The sequence below is a fragment of the Sceloporus undulatus genome, chromosome 9, assembly GCF_019175285.1.
Source record: "Sceloporus undulatus isolate JIND9_A2432 ecotype Alabama chromosome 9, SceUnd_v1.1, whole genome shotgun sequence".
NCBI lineage: Eukaryota > Metazoa > Chordata > Lepidosauria > Squamata > Phrynosomatidae > Sceloporus > Sceloporus undulatus.
In genome coordinates, this window is record NC_056530.1 from 25961790 (window position 1) to 25989729 (window position 27940).

Consider the following 27940-nt stretch of genomic DNA (forward strand, 5'->3'; position numbering starts at 1 on the left):
AAGGGTTCAGGGAATGAGAAGAAGAGAGAGGCAGCCCTGGAAAGAGTAGCCACAAACCATGCCACCTCCGCTCTTGTGCAACTTTTTGTTTCGAATTTTATTTTCTCTAAAAACGTACTTTGCATATACACAAGGTCCGAGCGGACGGACAAAGCGCCGGACAGACGGAATAAATAAAGGCAAAGGAAGGGCGCTCGGCTGAGTCGGGCCTTTGCTTTCGGTTCTGGGGAAGGGGCACAGAGAATGAGTTTTAAAACACAGTCTTGTATTGTGGAATGAGGGGGTCTGTTTAAAATGGCTTCCCAAGCTGCAGCCCAGAGAATTCAAAAGCAAAAGGCAGAATTCACTGCTCACCACAAAACAAAGCTGGGTATGGGAAACATAGTTTGAAGGGTATCTGTCGCTTGCAATTTCTTCGCCAGGCCACTTGTTTTGGATCCCTCCTTCCTGAATGAGGAAGGAGGGATGAAACGGAGAGTAAAAACAGACAATGCATGAAATGGATAAGGAAAAATAAAATCAAGGAGGAAAAAAGGACAATGCATGACAACGGATGGGGAAAAAACCTCTAAGGAAATGAGAGGGAGAACCCACCCCAAACCAGGAAAGCCCCATTTCCAAGGAATGACTTTGCAAAGCCGTTTTCTCCTCTCTGAAAGCAAAGCACAAAACACAACTGGACACACATCTTACACACTGTCCATTTCCCGCATTTCCAAAGCACTTGGAACATTTTGGCTATGGAAAAGAGGGCAAAGGCATGCACTTTTAGAAGCGGAGGGTGGAAGTAACTGCTCCTTCCTCCAATACCCTACAAACCCCCGTCTTCTTGAGCACTTGTCATGCTGGCTGGGAATGCTGGGCATTGAAGTCTCATTGAATTTAACTCCTGGCCAGTTAAACTGAACATTTGGATTCATCTGCCACCATTAAATGGCCCAGATTTCACCGTTCCAATTTGATGCTTTGCACACTGGAGATTGCTGGCAGAAATCCATTTGCGGTGCTGAAAAGAAACAAGGAATGGAGGAAAACTGGCACCACCGTTCACCCAGTAAACGTTCTCATTAAAGTAAGATGTTTGATCAGTTGATCATAATAAATCTACATTAAAACAAGGTGTAAAATCCGGGGGGAAACAGTGTTAACAGCCCCGTGTCAAAATGCATCTCACCATGACTTCTTGCTCTGGGTCTGGCTCCTTCCACTGTGGCCTGAATTCAAAACCTTCCAAGTTAAACTTTACCTTTAAAATTAAAGCCGAGGTTAAAGTTAAACCCTTGAAGTCCACGTTAAAAACCCCGGGGAACCTTTTACGGCAGAGAAGAGATTTAATTCCCCGCTTGATACCGGGAGATACTTTGCCAGGTTTGGCTTCTCCCTCCCTTTTTTCCCATATCAATGGGGTGCAAAAGTGCTCAACTTGGGCTGCCCAAAAAATCCACCCCGCAGCTTGGCAAACATGCGACGGGACACAGGTTACAACAACGACAACAAAAGCTGAAGAGGCAGCCGCTACAAACCAAAAACACGCGCGCACACAAAAAGTATACACTTAAATACATAAATAAGTTGTGCAATGGGCGATGCGCTCCCCCCGTCCGTCCTCTCCGCCCAAATCCACTTCGACAAACGTCCGGGGAGGAAGCGCAACCTTCATTTAGTCCTCGAAGCAGAAAGGAAAAACAACAACAACAACAACAACGCAAAAACCAGAAAGATCTTTGGAGTTGCTTATGTACAAAAACTGAAAATATAGATTATTATCATATAATATAATATAATATATATATATTTATATATATCTTTCATTCTCTGTACAAGATAGGAAATACTTTAAGAGGAAAGCAAGGTGGTGGAAATCCTACACCTACACATTTCTTCCTTTTAAAAAAGCACATTGTTGGGAAAGACTGGGCAGAGTCACCGAATGCAACCACAGGAGAAAAACCCACTCCAGACGCAGATCATGGGGTTCGGAGGGTGATATGGAGAAGGTTTCCTGCCTTGGTTGCATTAGTACTAAACCACAAGGGAAGGCGGCACAACTCAGAGAGAGAGAAAATACTGGTGCTGGGTGCCATAAACATCCCAGGGAGGGTCTATCAAGGGAGTGCCCTCCATGGAAGAGCAGGTTTCATGGAGATAACGGCTCACGTGTCACGGTCTGCACACTGTGAACGCATGAATTTTACACTCTTCCGGTAATACTCAAATGAACGGACCCAGCAACCTGCGATGGAGGCAACCCTGGAGTCCTTGCAAGCTCCCAATACGTTCTGGCAGCCCAAGTGTTTTCTTCCCTTTGACCCTGGCTTTGGCTCCATCTTCATCGCATGTCTGAAGGTGGCTCTCCTCCTCCCTCAAATCTTTTCTCCACATCAGGGCTTTCTTTTCTAGCGCTCAAGTACCAGAGAAGTTAGTGGAGGACTTGCTTAAAAACCATTCGTAAAGGCAAAAATACTGCGTCTAACCTGGCCTTCGCAGAGGAGATCCTTCAAACCCAGGGCCTGGAGCTGCTCACTGTGGAAGCAGGAGAAAGAGAAGATGATGGGAAGAAAGAGGCAAGGTCTCCGTTTCTCCCCAAACCCCATAAAAAGGGCAAAAAATTTCTTCCCCAAGAGCCTGCTTCTTAGTGGATGGAGGGAATGCACCCACCGCTCCTCTCACTACGTTATTCCACTGGTCCAAGTTTTATATTTCCACATCTGGCTTCTGTTTCTCTTTTCCTCTAAAGCCAGCATCCCTCTCTTTGGGCTTGTTGCTCTCAGCCACAGTTTAGTTTTTCTCATGAGCCGATACAAAACAGGGCAATCGTCCATGTCCTGTCATGGCCATGCTTTGCAAAGCCGTTATAGGGTCCTTGCGATGCACATGTGAGCCACTGTTATTGTCTAGGTGCCTTCAACATTAAAGCACAATGGGACATGTAAGGGCTAAAGGAGAAAAGGGTCCCTGCGATGGCTCCTTGCTTTCCAACAGCCATGGATCACAGTCTCCCACACAACCGGCTGCCCCTCCAAACAACGCGGGTGTCATCACACCAAGATAATAAAATAGATCCAGTCAATATTTTGCAGAGTTGGAAACTCTGGTTGGCAGATTTGTACGCACCTTTCCACTCAGATCTTCGTCGGACACGATTCTCTCCCCATCATAGGGTTTGGTGAAACCTAAAAACAAACAGTTGTCTTACACTGGACCGAACTGGTCCAAGATAACCTTCTGCTTGGGGCCATGCTGTCTCGTAAATGCCATGGGGTGAAGACAAGTGGATTAAATATATATACATACATATATATAGATGTATCAAGGTGCTGACTCCACTCCGTGCTAAAAGGTCACGTTGTAATCCTGTTGAATCTTACTCATGATCTTGATAGCCAAGGGAAACAAAAGAGGATTCATGATCTTGGATGAATTATACAGATGAGCACAGAAGTGGCTCTTTCTGTCGCGAAACCAGAGGGATGATACTCAACCTCCGACACCAAAATTTGGGGTTTGTTTGCTTTTAATTCCACTTGACGCTGCTCCAGGCTTACAAGCATCTCCCTGCCACTGAATACCAAGACAAAACTTTGGCCAATGTGCACTGAATCACAGAACTCCGGATGTGGACCAAAGGTTTTTGCTCGATTCGCCTCCTTCCAAGCTGCCAACGCATGAACTTGCTGGTAAATAAAAAGCTGAAATTTGCTCTTTTTTTGAGGGGGAGATGTTCTCAACTTGCAAGGGTCGGATATGTCCCCTCGCCCCTCTCCGAATGCTCCAAGAGTCTTGCATCAGCAGCCCCGCAGGTTTAGTCTAGAGAGATGATATCCGGCCGGCAACCAGGCAAGACGGGGCTGCCCCCGACAGCACCACTGTGGCCATGGCCCTCCCGCAGCGTCGTCGTTGTCGGGGAGGAGGAGACCACGTTGCTGATGCGGCCGCTGGTCGGGGAGCCGACGGTGCTGTGGGAGCCCACCACCACGGGCGCCAGGGGGTTCATGAAGTGCGGGGAGGTGCCACGGTACTGGAAGAAGTGGCTCAGGCTGTCCTGGTCGTCCAGAGAAGTGATCACAGAAGGGCTGTAATGTGGCTGGAGAAAAAGGAGGCCGTGAGCAAAAACGTCCTTTCCCATAAGGCAAAACACACATGCAAACAGACGTGTCATTTGATGGGGGGTGTCACATGCGTGCCAAATGTGTTTTTAAGTGTTTAAATCAGGGGTGGACAATCATATGGGCTGGACACCCCCTGAGTAGCTTATATGTAAAATACAATAGGTAATTCCAGAGCCTTTTCTGCTGTGAGTTATGGAACGCCCTCCCCTTAAGAGGTCAAATAGGACGTACCTGGTTTTCACTTTGAAGGAAAGGAAACAAATCCAGACCTGGAAAAATGAGAAGGGGGGAAATGACTTTAATAGTAATAATGAACATACCAGAGGAACTGAAAGAGGAAATGGGTACATGAGAGCATGTGGAAGGGAGAAACCTGTAACCCAGAGGTGGGCAATGGTGCAAGGCTAGGAGGCTGCATTAACCCCTCAAGGGACCTAGAATCATAGAATCATAGAGTTGGAAGAGACCGCAAGGGTCATCCAGTCCAACCCCATTCTGCCATGCAGGAAATCACAATCAAAGCATCCCTGATAGATGGTCATCCAGCCTCTGCTTAAAGACCTCCAAGGAAGGAGACTCCAATACACTCCGAGGGAGTTTGTTCCACTGTTGAACAGTCCTTACTGTCATGCCTCAGGCCAAACTCTTGGTGCGCAACCGCTCCCATGGAGTTTAAAACAAATCACATTTGTGGCCACCCAATGACTTCTAGGGGACATGGGAATTGTAGTCCCAAGGTTCCCCAACCCGTGTTTTAGAGGCAAAATCCAAGTTTTTAGCTCCTCCAACGATGCAGAACAACAGCAAAGATTTTGGTAAGTGTGGGTCCTGAGCCAACCAAATTACCTTGAATGTCTGAGGGAACCTGGTAGGAAGGATGGTAGTCGGGGATCGGGAGGCTGGAGAGGTAGTCGCTGCCCACAGCTGCCATCGGGGGACTCCGGAGCACCGAGGAAGGCTGGTGGTCAGCACTAAGGGCCCTGAAAGGAGAAAACAAGGTAAGCCCCCAAATCTCTCTTTTTTCCTTTTCTGTCCAACGAAAGGCCGAAGTGGCACTGGGACACTTTGTGGTTGCCCTACTGCTAGGGTGAAGGACGGCAGCCCCCTTACCCCTTGGGTCCTGTAGCCGATGGGATGGCTGCGGTGGTGACGGGGCAATGCTTCTTGGCAGGGGGCTCTTCCTCATCCGAAGAGCTGTCCAGTGTCAGGTCGATAACCTCCACTTTCTTCTTGCTCTCACCCAACGGCTTCCCATCTGAACCCACCGTATACAGGGAAGCTGCAAAGACAGTGGAAGAAGAAAAGTAGAGACATATAGACACAGCAGTCAAGGAAGACTGAGTCATCCCAGGAGATGGCAACCACTGTCATCTCTGCAGGATGGCCCACCACTGTTTGTCCTTGCCACCGCTCCTGCTTGTGCTGGAGAGTTTTGGATGAGGGACCCAGTCTCAAAAGGTACTCCTACCTTCCAGCCCGTTGTAGGCAGATGGCTGGCAAACCTCCTGGTTCTCCTTCTTGGGTTTCATGGGGCACCAAGAGCCATCCTCCATGAACTGGATCTCATCACAGTCTGTGACGGAGTTGAGGATTTCCATAAACAACCTGGAGATTTGGAGAACGGGAGTGGGAACAGAGAGAGAAATAAAACACACAGGAGGGATTAAAAACAGAGACGTTGGTCCAAGAACACTCGCTGGTTTTGGTGGTGATACAAGATTTGAAACTCCCTTCATTTCTGTGCCCTGCAAAGAATTCTGAGGTTCAAGCTCAACTCACAAGGAAGCCCAGATCCACAAATGGGTGGCTAGCCAGAGCTTGGAAAAGTTACTTGGTTCAACAACAACCCCCAGAATCTAGAAACACAAGAGCCACTTGGGAAGCTGTAGTTGGAAGAGCTGCCAGAATTACTGCTGAATATTAACAAAATAATAATTACAGACAATTTCAATAACTGAAGTGGGAGATGAAGACATTGAAATAGTCAAAGTTTCCTACAGCTTAGTTCAGTCATTAGAATAATAGAATCAAAGAGTTGGAAGAGACTGCAAAGGCCATCCAGTCCAACCCCCTTCTTCTGCCATGCAGGACATCTCAGTCAAAGCACCCCCATTGACAGATGGCCATCCAGCCTCTGTTTAAAGACCTCTAAGGAAGGAGACTCCACTACACTCCAAGGAAGGAGTAGGTTCCACTGTCAAACAGCCCTTACTCTCAGGAAGTTCCTCCTAATGTTGAGCTGGAATCTCTTTTCCTGGAGCTTGCATCCATTGCTCCATTGGGTCCTAGTCTCTGGAGCAGCAGAAAACAAGCTTGCTCCCTCCTCAATATGACAAAATCAGAGCCAGCGTGGCACAGTGAATACAAAGGGCCCACCGCACCAGAAAAAGCGAAGTGAGGCACTGCCTCCACACCTTCTCCCGCATTACCCATCAATGATGAGGGCCTCGTAGGGAGCCTTCTTGTCACAGACCGGACAGGTCCACGTTGGCTTCTTCTCGTTCATCTGCAGGTAAAGCGCTGCATCGAAGCACTGGAGGTGGGTGCAAGTGAAAGCGCGGCAAGGGACGATCAACCTCATCTTGCCCAACTTGAAACAGAAGAAGAGAAACAAGAAGAGAAGGAATGAACCAGGCAGGCAAGAGTTAGGCGCCGTTTAGTTATGGGGTTATGTGCCATCTAGCTCCCCATAGAAAATGACCAATGGGTTCTTGACTGGTGGTACCAAAGGGACACAGAGAGTCATCTAGGGCTCCATCTACACTGCAGAATTAATGCACTTTGACACTGGATGGTCCTTGGGTTCTATGAATTTGTACACAGATTGTCAACAATAGATTCTGAACACTTATTTGGGAGCCCATGTTGGGCAAGTACCTCCTCCTAAATGCTATCTTTTTGTACAGAAGGATGTCTATACCTTAAGACCAAGTGTATAACTGTTGTTTGCAACTGCACGCAATTGATACATGGGTTTTTAAAACAGGCTGGTACTTCGTGTTATGAAAAGGATATGAAAGGGGCAACCCAAAGTCTGCGGATTTACCGGACACATGAGAGAAACCCGTAAACTGGTCGTGGCGATCTCGCTGTCTGGGTCAGCGGTCAGTTTTTCTTTGACTGAAGAGAGAGAAGGACATGTGTTAAAAAGTACCAGCAACATTCACTGTGTTTTATGCGTAGTAACAGGCAGAGCATAGAGTTGCATGCCAGATGGTCTCAGGCTGAATTCTGCACAAACCCCGCACACCACAGGTTTTCCCACATTTATCTGTGTGGACTTTTTGTTTAACATGGTAGCATTTCCACTTCTTCAAGGTGAGACAAACCACTGCTTATCACCATCCAAACCCCACCACCACCACCACCACCACCATGTACAGCCATCTCCAGGGCATCCCACACTACTCTGAAGTGGGCAGGATATGGGCAAAATCCGGGCACCTTGCTTTGCATGAATAGATGCCCTTTCCATTGGTATTTAAACCCCACTCTTCAGCCACAAATGCTCCCTGACAGGCTTTCAATCTGACTAAGATCCAACATGCAAGGACACATATCCTTCTCTATCTCTGTCTGACCAGATACACAGAGATAAAAGGATGCAGAACTCACTCAGGGCGCGCGAATGGTCTGGGTTTCGAATGCCTTTGGCCCTCAGCTTCTGGAGCAACGTCACCGACGTCAGCTGTTTCACCAAGTAAACAGACAGGGAGTAGTTCTAGGGAGAGGAAAGCCAGTGTCATTCACACAGAAGGAGAAATACCCCTTCTAGGAAAGGAAATCCCAGGGTAGCCACCAAGAAGCCCATCTCATGCCAAGCCAAACACAATGCAGAGAATACAAGGGCTGGGTGTCCAGATATATATGCACATGTGTGCAGACATATATGTAGCCCAGCCTCACTAGGACAGGACAGGAGGCGGAATAATTCTGCTCAAACAATTAAAAAGAGAGAGACAGAGCAAGACCACAACCAGAGAGGCACACTCACCCTGCCGAACTCGGAGGACCAGTTCACCACAATCGTATTGGGGACCGTTGCCGAAAGCCGCACCAGAGGGGTGATGTTGATGGGCCGGCTGGGTCGTTTTGGCTCTGCACCGTTTTTGGTGGGGGGAAGATAACCCTGTGGGGATGGAAGAGAACATGAAAGGAGAGGGTGAAGTCCATGGGTCAAGGCTCAGAACCAAGTTGGCAATCAGCCGGCAACTATACAACTGTGGCTACAAAATGGTTATGAACGTTAGCAAATGCGTGAGGGTCAGGGACCACCACTCCCCACCAAACTGCAACCTCAAATACCTCCTTTTCTAGGCATATCCCTTCCAAAATGGCAACCATCATCTCACATCTGTTCACCCTTTGGACAGGGATAGAGCTGAAAAAGGAAGTCAGTGCAGTGCAGTGGTTGCAAATGTTCAACACAGAAACCGCTGCGTGCAAAGATCTACCACTGAGCGGAAGATTCTCCCTTCTGAACCATTCAACTTTCACCAAGGATTTGGGGGATGACTCACCGGAAGAGGACAGAGTTTCCCATTAATTTTGACGAACAAATTGGGAGGAAAGTAGTCCTCTTGAGGGCAGCTGGTTTCACACAAACAAAACCTGCGGAGGCGGAAAAGAGAAGCCAGAAGGGTAAGGAAGGAAAGATCACTATAAGGTGGAAAATCCATACCAGAAGAGGGGATAGGCAACTGTTGAGAGCCAGGGAAGCATTCAGGTGGGATGATTCAACCAAAGATGCTATGGCTGCCCTGAGTCTGTAAGATCTGAGCAGGTGACACAAGGTAACTTGGAGGTCTCTCGTTCATAGGGCTGCCATAAGTGGAAGCTGTCTTGACTGCAAAGCACAGAAAAGACATCATTTCTGTTCTGCTTACCTCAACTGTACCTGCACAGTGTAATCACATTTGGCACCAGGTAAGATATCGCTGGGGGGAAAGAAAGAGAAGAATTAGGGAGAATTAGGTTTAAAAGTGTGATCTTGATTTTTCTCAAAGCATTCTCGCTTTACATGGTAAAGATTCCCCCTTACCGAGAAGTGAGGATCTGCTGTACTTGTTGAGGGGTCAGGGCGAAGGTGAAGTGAGCCTCTTCGAACCTTTGGCTGTTCACCGAAGCTGCAAAGGAATGAAGGAGACAGGTATGGCATTAGCCCTCTTGGAATCCTGCAAGCCAATGGGACCAACCAAGGAAGGAGCATATATATGTTCATTTATTTGCTTTACCTGCCCCCTTCCTCCCAATATGGGACTCAAAGTGGCTTATAAAATACGTACAGCGAGCCCTCCATATCCACAGATTCTGCACCCATGGATTCAACCAAAGGGCAGGGGGAGAATGAGTAAGTTCTAGTCCATATATCCAAGCATAGCTTTAGCCCACTGCAAACACAGCCACACATATAGACACACACAGGTCTTTCCTTTTTAAGAAAGAGGAGGTTTCCTAGTGCTAGTACATGTGCTTGGACATGTACAGGTACGGCATGTGCATGTACAAAGACACAAATACACAGGGGCTTTTAAAAAGAGTAAGATCCTAGTCTGCAGGCACTACACAAACATTGGGACTTCCCTTTAAAAAACAAATCAAAGCCACGATCAAGTGTCTAGTCCTCACAGCTTCCAATATATATTCTGGGCATGTGTGGGCACTAGACACAAACCACTGTGTGTAGGTTTCTACTCTTCCTAGCTTTCAAGACATGCTCAGACATGCGTGGGCCCTGACCATTAAAACCTCTGCCAACTGAATCGGAGGGTCCTCCCCAGCCCTTGCCAAACAAGAACGGAAACGGCAATGTCAGCGTTTGCGTATGTTTTGTCCTGCCATAATATAATAATGGGAGACGTGGTAGTGATGGTATGTTTTAGGAATGTTTTAGAACTGTGCGTTCAGACCCAGGCGCTGAGATAACCTCAAAAAGGAGATAAACTCAAGGTAATTTGTGGGACACAGTCTAGTTGGGGCAACCAAGAGTAAGGGGTGGCATGGGGAAGCAAATAGAAATGAATTATGTGGTTGTCAAGTTTGCTGCTCAGTTCTGACAATGAAAAGTCAGCGGACTGGATCTATCGTTTTCCTGATGAAGGTTTCTGAGTTTTTAGTACCGAAACGGTGCTTCTAAACTTTGGCATCCTGCTGGGTTTGAGAGTCATCAGGCGGCATAAAAGACAAACCCCTGCCTTCTCCGGCAGCTTCATGCCCCTAATTCCCATGCCATGGCAGGGTGAGAAACAGGCCTCTCCTTTCCCTGACCAAGAATGCAAAGAATGTGGGGCCCAGTTGTGAAAGAAAGGCTTCCCTGCCATCCAGACTCCGCAGGTGTCTTTCCAACAGAATAAACCACGGCTTTGGGAAGCAACTGTGGTGCCCCAGTTAAAAGTACAAGCCCCAATCCTGTATGGCTGGACAGTGAAGAAAGCAGATAGGAAGAGAACCTTCTCATTAGAAATGAGGAGGACAGGATAGGAAGAGAACTTACCCAAAGTGGTGGGTTTGATGAGCTCGTCGTAGACGTCGTAAAAGGGCAAGCGCCTCATCTTCACGTCTGGATGGACCGGGTGGATCGGCGGAGACAAGTGCGGGACGTCCGTCTCGTGTTTGGGTCCCAACATGGGCACCGGGGGTAGCATGCCGGTCGGCACAGCTGAGCCCACCGAGCCGCCGTCGTAAGGCAGGTGGCACATGGCGCCTTGGGTGAGCGCCGTGGCCGACGGCAACTGCCCCCCTGCCTGCAAGTGGAGCATGGATAAGTCCGAAGGGGTGAGGATCTTGCGGGGGAAGCGGCGCCGGTAGAGCTCCTTGATCTTCATCTGGACGGCCGGGCTGCAGCCGGACTTCAGCAGCTGCAGGGCTTTGGTGAGGAGCTCATGCTTGCGTCCGCTCTTGTTCCGGCCGGCAAAACCCAGGAGCACCTGGAGCTCAGAGACTCGAAAGCTCATAACCATGTGCTACAAGCAGGAAAGAAAGGCAAAGGCAGGGTTAGAAGCGAAGTTGGAAGGGACCACAAGGGAACCCCTTCAGTTCAGAAACCCAGGCTTCAGTAGTAAAACTCAGAAAACCTTTATTCAGCAACTGGAGATGTTCAGCAGATACGGTTGTTGTCAGAACTAAGCACACACTAATTACAGCACACACAATGCCGCATCTTTGGCATTCATTCATCTTCTCATTCATTACAAAAGCAAAGTATTCTTTTCCTTTCCTGTTCCCATGAAGCCACCGCTTCTCTTCTCCTCCTTCTGCCCAAGTTCCCAGGAAGGTGGCCTTGGGTACTCTCCAATCCAGTTCACTCCCTTCCTTTTGTTGGCTAACCACAAAGGAATGTGATCAACAATCTCTGGCAACAAACGCCGCACTCTATGTCCCATCATTTCCCTACAGCACTGTCTAACACATCAACCCCGGAAAATGTCAGATAAATACAGCTATACCCTTCTAGGGCTGCATCTACTGAAGCAACTCAATTTGGCACCACTTTATCTGCCATGGCAATGGATCCCTAGTTCGACTGCAACCCCCATCATCCCCAGAAGGAAGGGCTTAATGCTACAGGTTCTCACTTGACTCCTTCCGCTCCTCCTTGTTTAAAAACATCTCAGATTCTTGGCAATCCTCGAAGTCGAGTTCTGCGGTAAAATCAAATATGTGCGCGCACACACACACACATATATATATCTACACTGCAAACAACTCTGGATTTACTCAACCTCTACTATTGATTCACATTTTTAGCTTCTCTCTCAGCCACCAGGAAGGGGTCCCTTTCTTGTATTTCAGCTGCTGAATACACAAACCGTCTCCCTTCCTACAGAACCCTGGAAGGAAAAGTCATCAAATAACAATAATGATAATGACAATAATAATTACACGATAACACATTCCTCCCTCCGTCTTTCGGGGGATAGAGAGACCCTCCTCTCTCCTTCCCTTTCAAAATGGAAACCAAATCCCTGTTCTTTGACAAGAGGAACGAAAAACTGGAGCAAATAAATAAAAGCAAAGGAGGGGAGAAGGGAGGGAAAGAGAAGGAAGAAAGAAGGAATAAGGGAGGGGAAGAAATGAAGGAATGGAGGTAGGGTAGTTGAGGGAGGAAGGGATTGGAGGTGTCTGTAGGTGGATTGTGAGGTCGTGTAAGAAAGGAAGAGGGAGTTCATGGATGAAATGGATGTATGTATTAATAAATGTAAGGTGTGTGGATGGCTGTCTGTCGGCAGTGGAAGTGCCATAGGGTCTCGTTTTGTGTGGGGTGGTATTCAGAAGGAGTGAAGACTATCAAAGGTCCCGGCGTGCCGGGGTGCTGGTGGTTCAGTCATGTGTGTCAAAGTCGGTGGGTGTGGATCGTGGGGGTTCGGTGAACGCCAGGGCTTGCTTGATAATGGCACAAGAAGCACAGCTGGCGGTATGCTTCTAATGTAGTAAGGGTTATGTTAATCTGCTATTTACTATAGCGCTTTAAATTTAAAGCATTAAAAATAATATATTAAATAAAACCGGCTATGCGACGTTCTATAATAATAATAATATTAATACAATAGCGTTTCTCTTAAATTTCGGCTGCCTTTTAGCTTTGTTGTGGCGCCAGAGCTCGCTGATAAGAGAAACTACAACCGCCCACCTGTCGCCCCGCTCCGCGAGGCGCTAGGCGCGGACGTGGTAGCCACGCCACACCGGAGGCCAGTCCGCGGAGCACTCAATGCGCGCCGGTCCCGCTAATACGGCTCTGTGCGCGCCTGCATCGATCGGGAGGGGATAGGAGACTGTTGAACTGAGGATGTACCGCGACAGCTGCGTCAAACTTGGATTGTTTTGGTGTGGTGTGCAGGATTAACCACGAAAAAGGGCGCTTTTTGCAAAGTTAATTAATCTCCCTTAATACATAGGAATGGCAAAACGGCCGTCAAGGGAGGGTTTTGGCTTCATTGGTTCACATCGGGCGCCTAGGTTTGCGCAATGCGTCGAAGTGCATGACGTGCGGGATAGGCAAGACGGCGGAGAGGGAACGAGCCGAGAGACGCGGCGTGCTTTGGCTCGGCAGTTCTGGAACGAACTGGGGGCTTGAAGGGTCGCCTTTTTACACTTGCTGAAATCACTTTTTGACGTCTCGGTCGTTGTGGATCGTTTTAGCCGTGGGAATGGGGTCAAACTGTGTTATGGTTTAAACTGATTGATCCTTTTGGGAGAAGCGGCCAAATAATAATTATTATTATTAATTATAGAAAGCCATGTATATAACGTTGCGGTTGTTGTCTCTCCGTTCGATCCTTTTGGGAAGGAGGGCTAAAATAAAATGTATTATTATTATTATTAAGGGGCCATTTTCACCCCAGACTCTTTAGCCCTGCCCCCAAATATTTCCCCAAAGGACCAAAGCCTGCATCCCTGCCCCACTGTCAGCCCCAGCCTTCTCTCCTCCTTGGCCCAGCAGGGGGTGGTGGTGTTGGACGGCCCAGGTGTCAAACCGGGGGGTGTCTGTGGTCCATTCACACCAAAAGGAAGCCCCCCAAAGTTCAACGGACCTGGCCCACTTGATCTTCGCGCAAGGCACCCAACAGGAACAACTCTACTCAGTAGGGAGGGGTATGTAAAAATTAACTGTCTCACATCGCGGCTTATTATGAAACATCAAACTCTCACAAGTAAATCGTCCAACGTAGCATGGAGCGTCTCTCGCTGGGCTTGGAGATTTACACGGGAGCGGGTGGAGGGGGTTAGGAGGGGAGGGCCTCGAGGGGGGGGGGTGTGGGTGTGGGGTGGTGAGCTCTTGGGGTGGCAAGCTCGCCCCTTCGGCACCGCCCAAGCAACACCCAAAGGGGCAGCCTAGGGCGCGATCGCTCCTGCAGGCACACCAAAGAAACCCCCCAACCCCCCCAGGGGCAGAACAGGCGCGCGCGGCGGGAGGCACCACCCCCCCAACGCAAACCGACCGGCCAGGCAACCCCGAAACGGAAAACGAACCAAGCCGCACACGAACGCGGACAGCCCCCCAAGCCGCACCCCAAGGGGCCCCCAGGCCCCACAGGGGCGGCGACCCCCAAGACCACCGGCCCACCAACGGGACCCCCCACAAGCCGCGGCAACCCACCCCCCACCCACCGGGCACCCCCAAAGGGGAGGGCCAGGGCCCCGGCAGCCACACCCCGGGCAGAAAAACCCCCAAACCCCCCAAGCGCCCGCCCCCGGCCCCCCAAACAACCCCAAAGCGCCCCAGCAGCCCCCCGGAGGGAACGGGCAAAGGCACCCCCCCAAAGACCCCGCCCGCCCCCAAGCGGGGCCAGACCCGGGAAGAACAAGAGCCGGCGGGGGGGGCCAGAGCCCCTAGCCCAGCCAGCCAGCGACCCCACCCCGGACCGGGACCCGCACCCAGCCCCACGGCAGCGGGGTCGGGGGTGGGGGGGCCCCCAGACCGCCGCCCCCCACCCCGGGGACCCCCCCCCCCAAAAGCCCCGAGAACCCAAGCGAACCCCCAAGGGGACAACAGAAAGCCACCCCGAAGCAGCCGCACGGCAAACCCACGGCCCCGCACGGAACGCGCCGGACCCCCCAACCCCCCACAGCGGCCCACCGCGACAACGGCACCCCCCAAGCCGCCCCCGGGCCCGGCACGGCCGCCGGGGCACGCCCCCAGGCCGCCCCCGGCCGGCCCGCCCAACCCAAGGCAGGGCGGGGCGCGGCCGACCCGGCAGAAGGCGGCTGCCGAGCCCCCCCCGGGAACCCGCGGGCGCCCCCAAGGCCGGGGACGTCCGCGCCGGGGCCCCAGCCGCCGGGCGGGCCGGGCCGATGCCGGCCGGCCGGCCGGGCCCGCCCGGGCCGGCCCGGCCGGGGGCCGGCCAGGCCGGCCGGCCGGGCCAGGCCCCGGACGGCCCGGGCCGGGGCCGCCGGGCCGGCCCAGAGGCCAGGCCCGCCGAGGCCGAGGACGGTGGGGGCGGCGGGTGGGTGGGGGGCGTGCGCGGTGGGGTGGGTGGTGTTTGTGTGTGTGGTGGTGGCGTGGTGCGGGGGGGGGCGCGCCCGGGGTGGGTGGTGGGGCGTGGGGTGGTGGGGGTGGTGGTTGTGGGGCGGGGTGGGGTGGGGGGGGGGGGGGGGGTTGTGGGGGGGGGGGGGGGCGGGGCGGGGGGTGTGGGGGGGGGGGGGGTTGTGGGTGTGCGTGGTGGGGGGGGGGGGGGGTTGTGGTGGGCTGGCGGTGGGTGTGTGGGGGGTGTGTTTGTGTTGGGGGGGGGGTGGGGTGGTGGGGGTGGTGTGGGGGGGGGGGGGCGGGGGGGGGGCGTGGGGGGGGGGGGGGTCGGGTGGCTGGGGGGTGTGGGGGGGTTGCGGGGGGGGTTGGGGGTGTTGGTGGGGTTGTGGTGCTGCGTGTGGGTGGGGGGGGGGTGGGGGTGTGGTGGTGTGGGGGGTGGGGTGGGTGTGGTCGGGGGTGCTGGGGTGTGGGGGGGGGGGGGGTTGGGGGGGGCGGGGAGCTCCGGGGGGGGGGGTCGCTGACTGCGCGCCGGGGGTGGCCCGCGGGGGGGGGGGCTGGGTGGGTTGGCGGGGGGGGGGGGGGGTTTGGGGGGGGGTTGGTGGGGGGGTGGGGTTGGGGCGGGGGGCGTGTGGTGGTTGTGGGGGGGGTGTGGGGGGGTGTGGGTGGGGTGGGGTGGTTGGTGGTGGGTTTGGGTGGTGGGTGGGGGGGGAGGGGGGGGGGGGGGCCGGGGTGGGGGGGGGGGGGGGTGGGGGGGGGGTGGGGGGGGTGGGGGGGGGGGGGGTGGGGTGTTGGGGTGCGTTTGGCGTGGGGGGGGTGTGGTTGGCTGTGACAAAAAAAAAGGACGCGATTATGCCTCAGTGGGGGTGGGGGGATAAGGGCGGCAGGCCCGGCCGCCGAGGGGCCGGCCGCGCGGCGAGCTAGGGAGACTATGAGTTTATGTTCGGCTGAGTCTATAGAGGGGGTGTAGGGGTAGATTGTAGTGGTGGCGTAGGGTGGGGGGGATGGGAAGCTTCGGCTGAAAGGAGGCATGGGTAAAGGAGTTGGGGGGTGGGGCGCGTGTGGGGGGAAGCATGTGGGGGGAACTGGAGTAGTAGGGGTTTGAAGAGGATACGTGGGTGGGTGGGTGAAGTCGTGGCCGAGCAAGGGGGGAGGGGTGTTGTGTATGGGGCGGGAGGTGGGGCGGGGGGGGAGCTAACAATGAAAAAGCGTGAGAAGAGTCGTCGTCGTTTGTGGGAGGGAGGAGGGGGGGGGTGGAGTGTTGGGGTAGGTTTAGTGGTAGATGTGTTCTGTATGCGGGTGTTGTTGTATGGTGGAGTGGTTGATGTGTGATGTGGGGTGAGGAAAACAACAGTGAACGTATTGGTGGTTGGGGGGGGGGTTGGAGGTGGGCTGTGGAAGGGGGGTGGTGGGTTGTGGAGAGGGGAGGGGTGGGTGTTGGTGGGTGTGGTTGAGGGGGATGTGGTGCGTAGTTGTCTTTGTGTGAAAAGGCGGAGAGGAGACACGGGCAGGGGGCCAGAGAAGGGCCGGGAAGAAGGGAAGGGACGGACCGGGAAAGGACGAAGGAAGGCCGAAAGGAAAGACCAAGGCAGGGACGGGAACGGAAGGAAGCAAGGGGGCCCGAAGAAGGGGTAACGGCGGAACAGAAAGGCGAAGGAAGGGGAAGGAAGGGACGCCGCCAGGACGCCGGAAGGACGACCAAGGAACGGAAAGGAAGAGAAGGAAAAGGGAAGGGAAGGACAGACCTGGGGTGAAGGGGGGTTGGCGGTGAAGCGAAGGGAAGGAGGACGGAAGGGGAGGAACGGCAGCGACCGAATAAGGCCGACAAAAAGGGGGGGGCCAGCAGAAAGAAGGGACGGGCACGACCCCCACACAGAGAAAGAAAAAAAGAAGAAAAGAACAAGGAAGGAAGGACTGACGAGAAGCAAAAGGAAAACCAGGCAAGGCAGCCAAGAGACCAGAAACAGCAAAAAAAAAACGAGGGGAAAACAAAAACGACAAAAAAGAAAAAACAGGAAAGGGCGGACCCCAAGACACGAAGAGCGGCAGGAGAAAGGGGAAAAAAGGGGGGAGAAAGAAAAACACCCCAAAAAAAAAGAGAACAAACAAAAAACCAAGGAAAAAAGGGGGAAAAAAAAAAAAAAAACGGAACACCAAAGACAAAGGAAAAAAGACGGAGAAAGAGAAAAAAAACAAAAAGACAACCAAGGGAAAAAAGCGCAAAAAAAGAGGGGAAAAAGAAAACAACCAAAGCGAGCAAAAACAAAAAAAGGGGAGGGAAGCAAAAGGACACGGACGCAAAAACAAAAAGAGAAAAAGACAAAGACGAGAAAGGAGACAAAACGAAAAGAAAGGAACAGCAAAAGAAGGAAAAAGGCAAGAAAGGAAGGAAAAGACGGAAACAAAAAAAGAAAAAGGGGAAAAGAAAGAAAAACAAGAAGAACAAAGACCAAAGAGGGAAGAGAACAGAGCAAGGGGGAAGAAGGGAAAAAGAAGAAGAAAAGGGGGAAGAGAGAGAAGAGGAAAAGAGGGGAGGAGAAAGAGGGGGGGAAAGAGAAGGGGGGGACGGAAAGAAGAAGGGGGAAGGAAGAAGGAAAAAAGGGAGAAAGGAGGCAGCGCCAAAAGGGAACACAAGGGGGGAGGAGAGAGAAAGAAAAAAAGAGAAGCAAAAAAACAGGGAAAAAAAAAGGGGGCCAACAGAAAGGAAAGGGGGCAGGCAAACGGCAGAGGGGGGGAGAAGGAAGGGGGGGACAGAGCAGCGAGGAGAAAAAAGAGAAGGGAAAAAAAGAAACAGAGGGAAAAAGAAGAAACGGAGGAAAAAAAGAAGAGGGGAAGGGGAAGAGGGAAGAAGAAAGGGAAAAGGAGGACAAAGGGGAAAGAAAAAAGAGAAAAAAAGAACAAAAGAGGAGGGGGAAAAAAGGAAAGGAAAGGGGAGGGAAGAAAAGGGAAGGGACGAACAAAAAAGCAAGAAAAAAAAAAAAAAAAGAAAACAACGAGACGGGGGAAGGCAAAAAAAACAAAACCGGGGAGGGGGAAAAAAAAGGGGAAGAAGGGCAAGGGGCAGGGAAGAAAGAAAAAGGGGGGGGAGGGGGAAAGGGGAAAGGAACGCGGAGGGCGGCGGAGGAAGGGAAGAGAACAAGGGGGACAAAAAAACCAAAAGGGGCAAGGAACAAACAGGAGGGACAAAAAAAAGAAGAGGGGGGGAAAGGGGGGACAGGGAAGGAAGGACGGGGGAGAAGAAAGGGGAAGAAAACAGAGGGGGGGGAGAGCGGGGGGAAAAGAACGGAAGGGGCCGGAAAGGCCAAAGAGGACGGAGGAAGAAAAAAAAAAGGGGCCAAAAAAAAAAAAAGAGGGGCAGGGGGGGAGAAGCCCGGGGAAGGAAAAAGAGGAGAGAAAGACAAGGAAGGGAGAAAGGAAGCGAAAAGAAGCCAAGAAGAAAAAGAGGAGAAAAGAGAAACGGGGGGAGGGGAAAGGGGGGCAAGGAAAAAAGGCGCAAAGAAAGAGGAAGGACGGGGAAGGCGAGAAAAAGAGAAGAAGAAAGAAGGGAAGAGGAAAGGGGAAAAGAGCAAAGAGAGAAGGAGGGAAAAAGGGGGCCGAGGAAAAAGAAAGACCAAGAAGAAAGAAAAGAGCGAAAAGAGGGCAAGAGAAAGAAAAGGAAAAGAAAAAAAGGAAAAAAAAGGACGGAAAAGGGGCCGGGCAAGAACCGAGGAACAAGAAAGAAAAAGCGAAGGGACGGAGGGGGGAAAGGAAGAACGGAAGGGGAGAAAAAAAAGAAAAAAAAAGAAGGAAAAAGAGGAACAAACCAGGGCAAAGGCCGAAAAAAGGGGAACGAACAGGAGGAAAAGGAAGCGCAGGGCAACAAAGAGAGAAGGGGAAAGAGAGGCACAAGGGGGCGAAACAGGGGAGACGAGGAAAAAAAAAACGGAAAAAAGGGGGGGGGAACGCCGGGGGAGAAAAGGGGAAACAGCCCAGGGCGGAAGAGAAAAAGGGAGAGGAAAGAAGAAAAGAAAAAAGAAAGAAAAGACCCACCAGGAAGCAGCAAAAGGCGAGGGGAGGACGGGGGACACGAGAGGAAAAGGCGAGGAAGACAAAGAGAAGAGGAGGGAGGAAAAAAGAAAAAAAGGAAAAGAAAAAGAGCCGCAAAAGAGAAAAGAGGGGAAAACGACAGCAGAAGGACAAAAAAACAAGGGGAAGAAACAAGGGGAAGAGGGGAGGAAGACAAAGGAAGGCAGCAAGGGAAGAGGGAGAGAAGAGGAGGAGGGAACGCGCCGGGAAGAGGAAAAAGACAGAGAGGAAACAACAGCGGAGGGAAAAAAGCAGAGGCGCAGACAAAAAGGAGGGAGGAGGGGAGGGGAAGGAAGAAAGGGGACAGGGGCGAAGGGGGCAGAAAAAGGGGGGGAAGACAGGAGAGAAAAAAAAAAGAACAGACAAAGGGAAGGAAGAAAAAGCAAAAGAAGAGGGGAGGGGAAAAAACCAGGGGCAAAGGAGAAAAGACAAGGGGAGACGCAAAGAAGAGAAGAGAGAGAGCAACAAGGAAAGAGGAAGAAAAGGCCAGAGAGAACACAAAGAAGGGGGAAAGAGGGGGGAAGGGGGGAGGAAAAGAAAAAGGGGAAAAAGGGAGAAACCCGCGAGAAAGGGAAGAAAAAGGAAAAAAAGGAGAAAAAGCAAGCGGGGGGGGACGCAGCAGAAGGAAAAACGAAGAAGAAAGGGAAAAAAAAGGGGGGGGGGAGAAAGCACAGCAACGGGGGGGAAAAAAAGGGGGGAGCACGAGAGGAGGGAGACGAAGGAAACACAAAGAAAAGCAGGAAGAGGGGGGAACGGAAGAGGGGACACGGCCGCCAACGGACAGCAGAGACGAAGAGAAAGAAGGAAAGAAAGAGAAGGGAACCAAAGGAGAAAGAAAAAAGGAGAAAAAGACGGGAGGAGGCGAGAAAAAAGGCGCCGGCAAAGAAAAGAAACGAGCAGACAGCAGGGAGCCAAAACCAGGCGAGAAAAAGACGGGAAAAGGGAGAAACAAGAACAAAGGAGCAGCGGCAGCAGGGCGGGAAGAGGCCAAAAACCAGCCACGAGAAAGAAAACAACGAAGGAAGGGAGAACGGGGAAGAGGAACAAAGAGAGGAAGGAGGGAAAACACAGACGGAACACGGAAGAACGGAGAAAGAGAAACACGAGAAAGGAGACGGGGGGCAGAAGGCGAAAAAGGAAAACGAGAAGGAGGCGGGAAAACACGGGAAAAGAGGGGGAAGGGCGAGCCGGAAGAAAAGAGAAGGGGCTAAAGCAGAGAAAAAAAAGAAAAGAAGGGGGAGGCGCAAAAAGGGCCAAGCCGCCAGGCAACCAGGGACAAGCCAGAAAAAGGAAGCAGGACAAAGCGGAAGGGGGAAGCAAGAAAAAACGGGAAAGAGAACCAAAGGGAACGGCGGAAGGCAACGGCACGAAGGAAGAGGCAGAGGGCAAAAAGGGAAAAACCAACAACCCGAGGCACGGCGAAAAAGGAAAAGGAAAGAGCGAAAAAGGAAGGGGGAAAAAGAAAAGCAAGGAAAAGCACGCGCCAGAGCAGGGAGACGCAGGACAACAAAAAGGGGGAGAGGGGAAGAAAAAAAAGAGAGAAGAAGGGGAAAAAAGAAGAGGGGGGGGCGGGGAAAGCAGGCGGAAGAAAGGAAAAAAAAGAACGAAGGGAAGAAGCGGGAGAAAAAAAAGGGAAGAGAAGGGAGGCAGGAACGAAGAAGGGGGGGGCAGAACAGGAGACAAAGCCGAAGGGAAGCAAGCAGAAAGGAAAAACCAGGAGGGAGAAAAGGGGCGACAGAAAGAAGGAGGGCCGAGCAGGGGGCGGGTCCCGAGGCAAAAGACAAAGGAAGAGACAAGAAGCGGACAAAAAAAAAAGGAGGCAAAAAGCAGCAAGGAAAAAAAAGCGCACAAACGCAGCCAAGAAGACACAGCAGAGGCAGGACACAAGGACAGAGAAGGAGAGGGGACAGGCGGGGCAGACAAGAAGAAAGAGAGGCAAGACCGAAAAAAGGAAAAAACCGCGAAGCCGCAAACGGCAAAGCAACGCGCGGGGAGAAAAGGAAACAGAACGAAAAGGACGAAGGGACGAAGCAAGAGGGGGCGAGGCGGCGGAAAAAAGAACCCACAGCGGGGAGAAAGGAAAAAAGAAAGAGAGGAAAGGACGGGAGCGGCGAACGGGCGACAGGGAGCAGAGCCGGCAAGGCCCAGGGGGACAGAGAAGGACAAAGAGGAAGAAAAACAACGAAAGAGGAAGAAGGGGGGGGGGAGGGAGAAGGGGCGCCAAGGAGGGAGGGGGGGGGCGCGGGGAAGAGAAAGGAGACAGGGGCAGAACGAAGGAGAGCCGCAAGAACGGAGGACGAAGAGGGAGCGGAGAGGGAAAAAAGGAGAGAAGGCAGAGGAAGAGGACGGAAAAAAGAAAGAAGAAAGAAGAGAAGAGAAGCAGAGAGAGAGAAACGAAAGGGCAAAACAAGAAGGCGGGAGGGCAGCAGAAAGAGGAGAACAGCCAGCCGGCGGGGAGGCAACGAAAGCAAAAGAAAAGGACAGAGGAGAGGAAAGAAGAAGGACAAGCCGGCAACGAGAAACAGGGGGACGCGGCCAGAGGCGAAAAGACAGCGGAAGCAGAGGGAGCAGCAAGCAGGCAGGCAAGAGCGCCGGCCGAGACGCCCAGAGGGAGACGGAAAGAAGCAACAAAAAAAAAGAAAAGAAGAGGGAAAGAACGAGAGGACGGCGAGGGCAGGGGGGGAGAGAAACCAGAAGGGGGAAACAGAAACGAAGAGGCAAAAGAGCGGAACAGCACAAGAGAAGAAAACAACAAAAGCCCAAGCAGGAAAAGGAAAAAAAAAAAGAGAGAGGGACGAGGAAGGGCAGGGAGAGAGGAAAGAAGAGAAAGCCGGGCACGGAAAAAAAGACACGCGACAAGGGAAAAAGCAGAAAAGAGAAAGAAGGCCAAGGAGGAACGAAAGGGCCCCAGCAGCCGAGCAGAAGGAAAACGAGAAAAGGGAGGAAGAAGACAAACAGCAAAAAAGCGAAGGAAACAAGAAAACCGAGACGGGGCAGAAAGCGGCCGAAAGAACAAAAAAGAGAGGGGGGCGGGGGACGACAACACCCGGAAAAGAGCAGCAAGGGCAGAAAAAAACAAAGGCAAAGACACGGCGACCGAAAAGACGGAACCGACCGGGAACGGGCCCGCGGGGGGGAGGGGGCAGGCAAGAGAGCAAAAAACGGAAGGGCCGGCGCAAGCAGGGAAAAGAGGGCGCGGGGCCGAGAGGACCAAAGAGGCCAAGGAGAGGAGGGGAACCGGAGGAAACCGAGGCGCCGGGCACGGGAAGGAGCCGGCACACAACCAGGCCCCGCTCCCCCCCCCAGCAACAACCCAAAAACCCGAGCGCGACGCGAAGCGCGGGCCCAGACGGGGACAGCGCCGCAAGCCGAGGCGGGCAAGCGAGAGGAGGGACCGGCGGCGGCCCAGACGAGACCACAGGGGCCACCGGGGCAGAGCAGCGCGCCGCCGCCAGGGGCCGCGGGCGCGCAAAGAGGAGGGCCGCAGGGGGGCCCAAAAGAAGAGAAAAAGACAGGGGGAAAAGGCGGCGGCCGCAGGGGGGGGACCCGGCGGGGGAGGAGGCGAGGCCAGCACGCGGCGGCGGCGCCACAGCGGGACGCCAACGGCGCGGCGCCAAGAGCCGGGAAGCGAGGGGGGGAGAGGAGAGGGGGCGCCGGGAAGGCAGGGGCCCAAACGGGAAGCGCCAGGGGGGGGGGACGGCCCGACCACAAGGCAAGGGAACAGGGGGGGGCAAAGGACCAAAGCGGAAGCGGAGGGCCAAAAAAGCGGGGGAGGAACAACGGGGGGAAGCACGGCGGAACCGGACGGAAAACGGGAGCAAACTGCCAGGGCAACAGAGCCCAGGACCCCGGGGACGGCCAGGACCCAGGCGAGGGGGGGGGGAGGGGAGGGGGGGGGCGGGGCCCCAAACGCCGACAAAGAAGGGCAAAAGGCACAAAAAGAGGAAGCCCAGATGCCATAGCAACGGAGCCCGCAGGAAAGACAGGCAAAGGGGAGAGGGCGGCAGGCGGAGGCAGCCAAGCCAGAAAGCCGGGACCAGCGCGGGAGCAAACAGCAGAGGTGAACGGTGCAACCGCCGCCGGCCCAGCAAGGGGCCAGAGTCACCCCAACCGGGGCCAGGCAAGCGGGGAGAGGCAGCAGGTGGGGGCCAACACGAACGGGAGAAAGTGGCGGGTGGTCAACCCCAACACCCGTGGGGGCACAGGTAGCTTGGGGACGGGCCTTCCCCCGCGCAGGGCTGTGTGGAGAAACGCACGGCCGGCTGTGATCGACCAGAGTCGGCCTGGCGCCTCCTGGAGCAACTGGGGGAGCAGATGGCGCCCTGGGTGCCCTGAGCCGCCAGCATCAGCGGCGGCCTGGGCCCGGTCGGGGGGCCAGAAAGGAAGAAGAAAACGGCCTTTAAAACACATGAAACGTTGGAACATAGAGCCCCAGATCAGTGGGTCCGCTCCGCCCAATTGATCGCGAGGTAAAAAGAATAATTCTACTTGATTGTTAACTTTATTATGGTATTACTGGAGTGTTTTCTTGGGAAGTGTAAGAAGCCGCAGCGATCATATAGGATCCGATAATGTTTTATGATTAATTTTATTAGTATGATTTATTAACTATTGTAGGTACAATTGGGGTATTTACAGTGGCTTTAAAATAAAGCTTAATACTAATCAAATAAGATTTAGAATTAATGTATACATAAAAATCATAATAAACCATACGAGAAAGGGGATATTACAAACCGAATTAAACTATTGCAGTAATAGTTTACTAATAAGAATACTAATCATAAAATAATAGATAAATAAAATAATAAAACATAAGAGACGCAGACATTAAAAATAGAATTAATTAGGGGATAACGCTTAATAATAATATAAGATTATTACATTTAAGTCATATTGATAACCTTACACTACGAATAAAACAAGAGAAGGGGGACATTAAAAGAGAATTAAACTAGTACGGGATAAAGCGTAATAAGAATAATCCATAGTAAGATTTATCTTAATCTTATAAATAGAAATCAAAAAATAAGAGACGGGATATTAACACAGAATTAAATGATTCTGTCGACACGTACTAATAATAAATAGTCTTAATTTATATTATAAATAAGAATAATAAGAAGACATAAGAAAGCAGAGGCATTAAAATAAAGTTAACAATTACGTCTATAGCTTAAGAATATAATAATAATAATCATATAAAATAATAATAAGAATATAAAGAAAATATAATAAAAAAACATAAAAGAGGGACATTACCATCAAATTACGCTATTAAAAATCAAAGCATCATCACATCATCCATCATCCAAGTCCCATGTCCGGACACCCAGAAGCAAACCGGTTTCATAAAACCTACCTGCCCATGACAGCCCAGAGGCTCTTCTTGGTCGCATAAGAGCAAACACTGGATGCGCATCCGGACAAGGCGGTCAAATGGCCCAAAAAAAAAGACCAGTGGATAAAACGCCAGGGCTTCTCACACACGCACTTACGATAAATATATGGCACAGAATAGGCCTCAGTCACAAACATTCGTGCCGAAAACAGCACTGTACGGCATGGAAAATAATATTCAATGCGCATAGGAAAAGATGCTTGCATTGATGGAGCTCGAGTTCAGAACGGGTTTGGGGACTTGGATAGATGTTCTCTTTTTTTCTGTATAAAAGAATTGTACTAACATAAAAGGCCATAGAGAAACCATATACTCGACATCATACATGAGGGCAACAGGAAGCACTTTCATTTCAGGAGCATGGCTAATGCTGGACGGAATGTGGCACAGCTCCTGACCATTATAGAGACAAAAATCGCATTCATAAAAGTACATAGAAGGGAATTAATGCCCTAGGGAGATCTTACATCCCTGGGGGGTTTCCTCAGACGTGTTGGATTCGAATCTGACCCCAACCAAATGGTTCCGGAGCTTTGCAAACGCACCTCCCAATGGAGAAGGGTCCGAGTCTCTCCATCCACACAGTCTTCATTGGCCTCCATGCTGCAAAGCACCATTTAAAGAAGATGCATTGGGTGTGAACTGTAGTTGCGCATGTGCATTTGGCTGCATCCGCATTGCAGAATGAACCACTTGGGGCCCTTTTTAACTGTCTGGCTCATGCGATGGATCCTGGGATTTGGAGTTGGCTAAGAACGTCACCAAAGTAATGACCCAAGGAGCCCGTAGGCATTGAGCCACGGCAGTTAAAGCAGGGCAAATTGGGTTAACTCTGCAATATGGCTACAGCACTGTGGTGGTCCTCCATCCGAGGACTAACATGGCTGAACCCTGCTTAGCCTCCAAAATTAAGCTGGGATCCGGTGGCCCTTTAACGTGTGTCATTTCCCTATGTCTTCAAGTCGCCCTGTTAATTTTGTGGCAACCCCATGCAAGTCATAGAATTCTTGGCGTTTTTGGCCATTGCCTTCCTATGAACGCCTACAGAGTGTTGTGGTCTCCCATCCAGAAGTAACCAGGCTGTCCCCTGCTTAGCTCCCAAGATCATTTGGGAATCTGGTGCCTTGAGGGGTAATTTGGGGCCCCAATCCAAAAGCTGGCCCAGTCAAAGGTTCGATTCAAAGGAAAGGGGTTCCTTTACTCAAGGACTTTGACGCACTGAGGCTGGAAGCGATGGGTTGGCCAGGTGCAAGGCATGCTCCCTAGTGAGACCGATAAAGGGAAATGCCACCTTGAGATACTGTGAGTATATCATGAATAGAATAATAGTAATAATAAAGAGAATCCTATTTGTATCCACATCTCTAAGCAGATAGAAGTGGCTAACAATAATAAAAACAAGCTTTAAATAGGTAAAACTCGTAACCCGAACCCGCCCAAGACAACACAGACATATCACAGTACACACAACATACTCAGCGTTCCCGCAAGCCAGGGCTGTGGTGACTGCAAATACGGGGGACGACTAGATGTCTGCATGGCCCTGCCCCCCAAATCAAGCCCGCGCCCTTTATGGACCGACTACCTCCCTCCGGTCCTATCATTGAGACATCAGCTTCCGTGGTTCCAGGAAGACGTGAGGCCAGTCAGTCCAGCCCCTTTGGAAAGCTGCCAAGTGGAACCTGAAACGGCGGAAAGGGAAAGAAGTGAAAGGTGGGACGGAGAGAAATACAATCTCCATTTCCCCTCCTCGTTCGCATCAGTGGCCCCTAAGCCCTAAAGCCAACCCATGGCAAGCTTTCCTGGGGCTGAGAGAGGGTGACGTGCCCAGAGCAGCTCCGATATGGTTTGGCTTTTTAAAAACTCTCCCTGGGTTAAAAATCTGGAACTTGAAGCTGTAGTCATTTCAAAAGGAGGTTCCACGATAGGTCAATTTAATGCTACAAACAACAAACCAGAGTGGATGCTTCTGCTAATGCCCACCGGCTCTGTGTGCGAGAGAGGCAAAAACATACGTAACGCGGACTGTCCGAGGCATTTTGGGGTTGTGGGCTTGCCCGTCTTCTTGGACATGAGTACAGAGACCTTGCACACAGTCTCCTTTTTCTCGACGGCGTCCAAGAGCTTCGGGTCAGGTTTTGTTCCAACACTCGACCTGCATAGAAGGAAAGGAGAGTCTTTAAACGAGCTTGGATTGCTATCTATCATGGGGATGCTTTTATGGAGAGTGCCTCATGGCAATAAAGGGTTGGACTGGATACCCTCCGGGGGGCTCGTCTGACCTCTGATGCTATGAGGAGGACACTGACCAACAAAAACACCCATTCATGGCGGGAGTGTTTTAACGTGCCCTCTTGGAGTAAGCAGGCCTGGAATTAAACCATCTGCACGGCAGAGTTAATAAAACGCGGTGTGATGCACGCCAAACTCTTCGGGCGCCATTCCTAGGACTGGGCCCTGTTGGGGAAGGGAAACGTTTTGGGATGGAACTTTGGAGAAGCGGCAACTAGGGAACCGCTGCCGCCGTTTTTTGTGGTATAGATCGCTTCGAAAGTAGCAATGCACCATAACACCTAGAAAAGGGAACAAAGCCAGCGTTTGGGCTTGCCGACAAGTGACAGACATCACGATCCCGGGGTGTGCGTATTGCTAAAAAGCGATTAGCCGCCACAATGCATACAATTAAGGTAAAATGCAACAAAGAAACTAGATTATGCTGCACCCCGTCACCCAAAACTTTCCATGTTTGGCACAGGATAACCCCGATGAATACCCGGGCCGTCCCATCTTTCCCACTGCATTTATTTCAAGGGTCCCGGTTGTCCTTTCCCCCCTCCTCCCCTTTTCCGTCACTTACTTCGTTGCTTGCAAAACGGAGTCCAAAGTGGCAAAATCTTTCATTAAAGATCAGGCAGAGAGAAGAAGGCAGAGATGTTTGCCCTTCTCCCAAATCCTGACTTTCCCCCCCCCCTCCCCTTTGGGAAGGTATCTGATGATCTGCATCCAAGAAAAGCATAAAACCCATCCCCCCCGGCGCATCGGCGAAGGCATCATGCAGAGGCAAAACCAGTGGAGGAAAAAATCCAGTTTTGCACCATCCTATAGCCGCGCCATAGCGCCCCACTGAAAGGTGCCCGGAATCCGAGGTTGCACAAAAGGACCACAAACTGGGACAGACACAAACGGTTTGCCTAACAAAAACAAACCGTTTGCCTTGCCTAACAATCTCTGGTAAAAGGCATTCCCCTTGCACACCAGAGGAAGACTCCTATGAATCGCCTTTCCGATCTGGGTTTCACTATTCCTCCAATACTGGGGTTTCTCATGGGCATTGGGAAAGTAGTACCGCTCCTGTTTTGGGGTCCAACCACTTATGAACACATCAACAAAATCTTGGGAAAAGGT

General features: G+C 51.8%; 2 protein-coding genes across 2 annotated transcripts; one reads left to right on the plus strand and one right to left on the minus strand.

Moving 5' to 3' along the window:
- Positions 1–79: 79 nt before the first annotated feature.
- PIAS3 (protein inhibitor of activated STAT 3) lies at positions 80–12031 on the minus strand. The gene is made up of 14 exons (XM_042439433.1): positions 11991–12031; positions 10603–11071; positions 9151–9235; positions 8996–9046; positions 8630–8720; positions 8104–8238; positions 7725–7830; positions 7156–7229; positions 6539–6699; positions 5578–5714; positions 5220–5388; positions 4956–5089; positions 4341–4378; positions 80–4084 (listed from the first exon to the last, which is right to left on the minus strand). Exons 1-14 carry the CDS (start codon positions 12000–12002, stop codon positions 3803–3805), a joined length of 1944 nt encoding a protein of 647 aa, XP_042295367.1. The 5' UTR covers positions 12003–12031; the 3' UTR covers positions 80–3802.
- A 1747-nt stretch (positions 12032–13778) lies between these two features.
- LOC121915583 (collagen alpha-1(I) chain-like) lies at positions 13779–23596 on the plus strand. The gene is made up of 3 exons (XM_042439923.1): positions 13779–13830; positions 13995–15039; positions 22441–23596. Exons 1-3 carry the CDS (start codon positions 13779–13781, stop codon positions 23594–23596), a joined length of 2253 nt encoding a protein of 750 aa, XP_042295857.1.
- Positions 23597–27940: the final 4344 nt, after the last annotated feature.

Excerpts from the sequence above, each read along its gene's own strand:
- PIAS3 (XM_042439433.1), bottom strand. Across the intron at positions 8,721-8,995 it reads ACTGTGCAGGTACAGTTGAG|GTTTTGTTTGTGTGAAACCA; the intron begins GTAAGCAGAACA and ends CCGCCTCCGCAG. Across the intron at positions 4,085-4,340 it reads TCCTTCAAAGTGAAAACCAG|CCACATTACAGCCCTTCTGT; the intron begins GTACGTCCTATT and ends CTTTTTCTCCAG.
- LOC121915583 (XM_042439923.1), top strand. The coding sequence starts at position 13,779 with ATGGAGCGTCTCTCGCTGGGCTTGGAGATTTACACGGGAGCGGGTGGA. Across the intron at positions 13,831-13,994 it reads CACGGGAGCGGGTGGAGGGG|GGGCAGAACAGGCGCGCGCG; the intron begins GTTAGGAGGGGA and ends CAACCCCCCCAG. Across the intron at positions 15,040-22,440 it reads GCCCGCCGAGGCCGAGGACG|CAACAACCCAAAAACCCGAG; the intron begins GTGGGGGCGGCG and ends TCCCCCCCCCAG.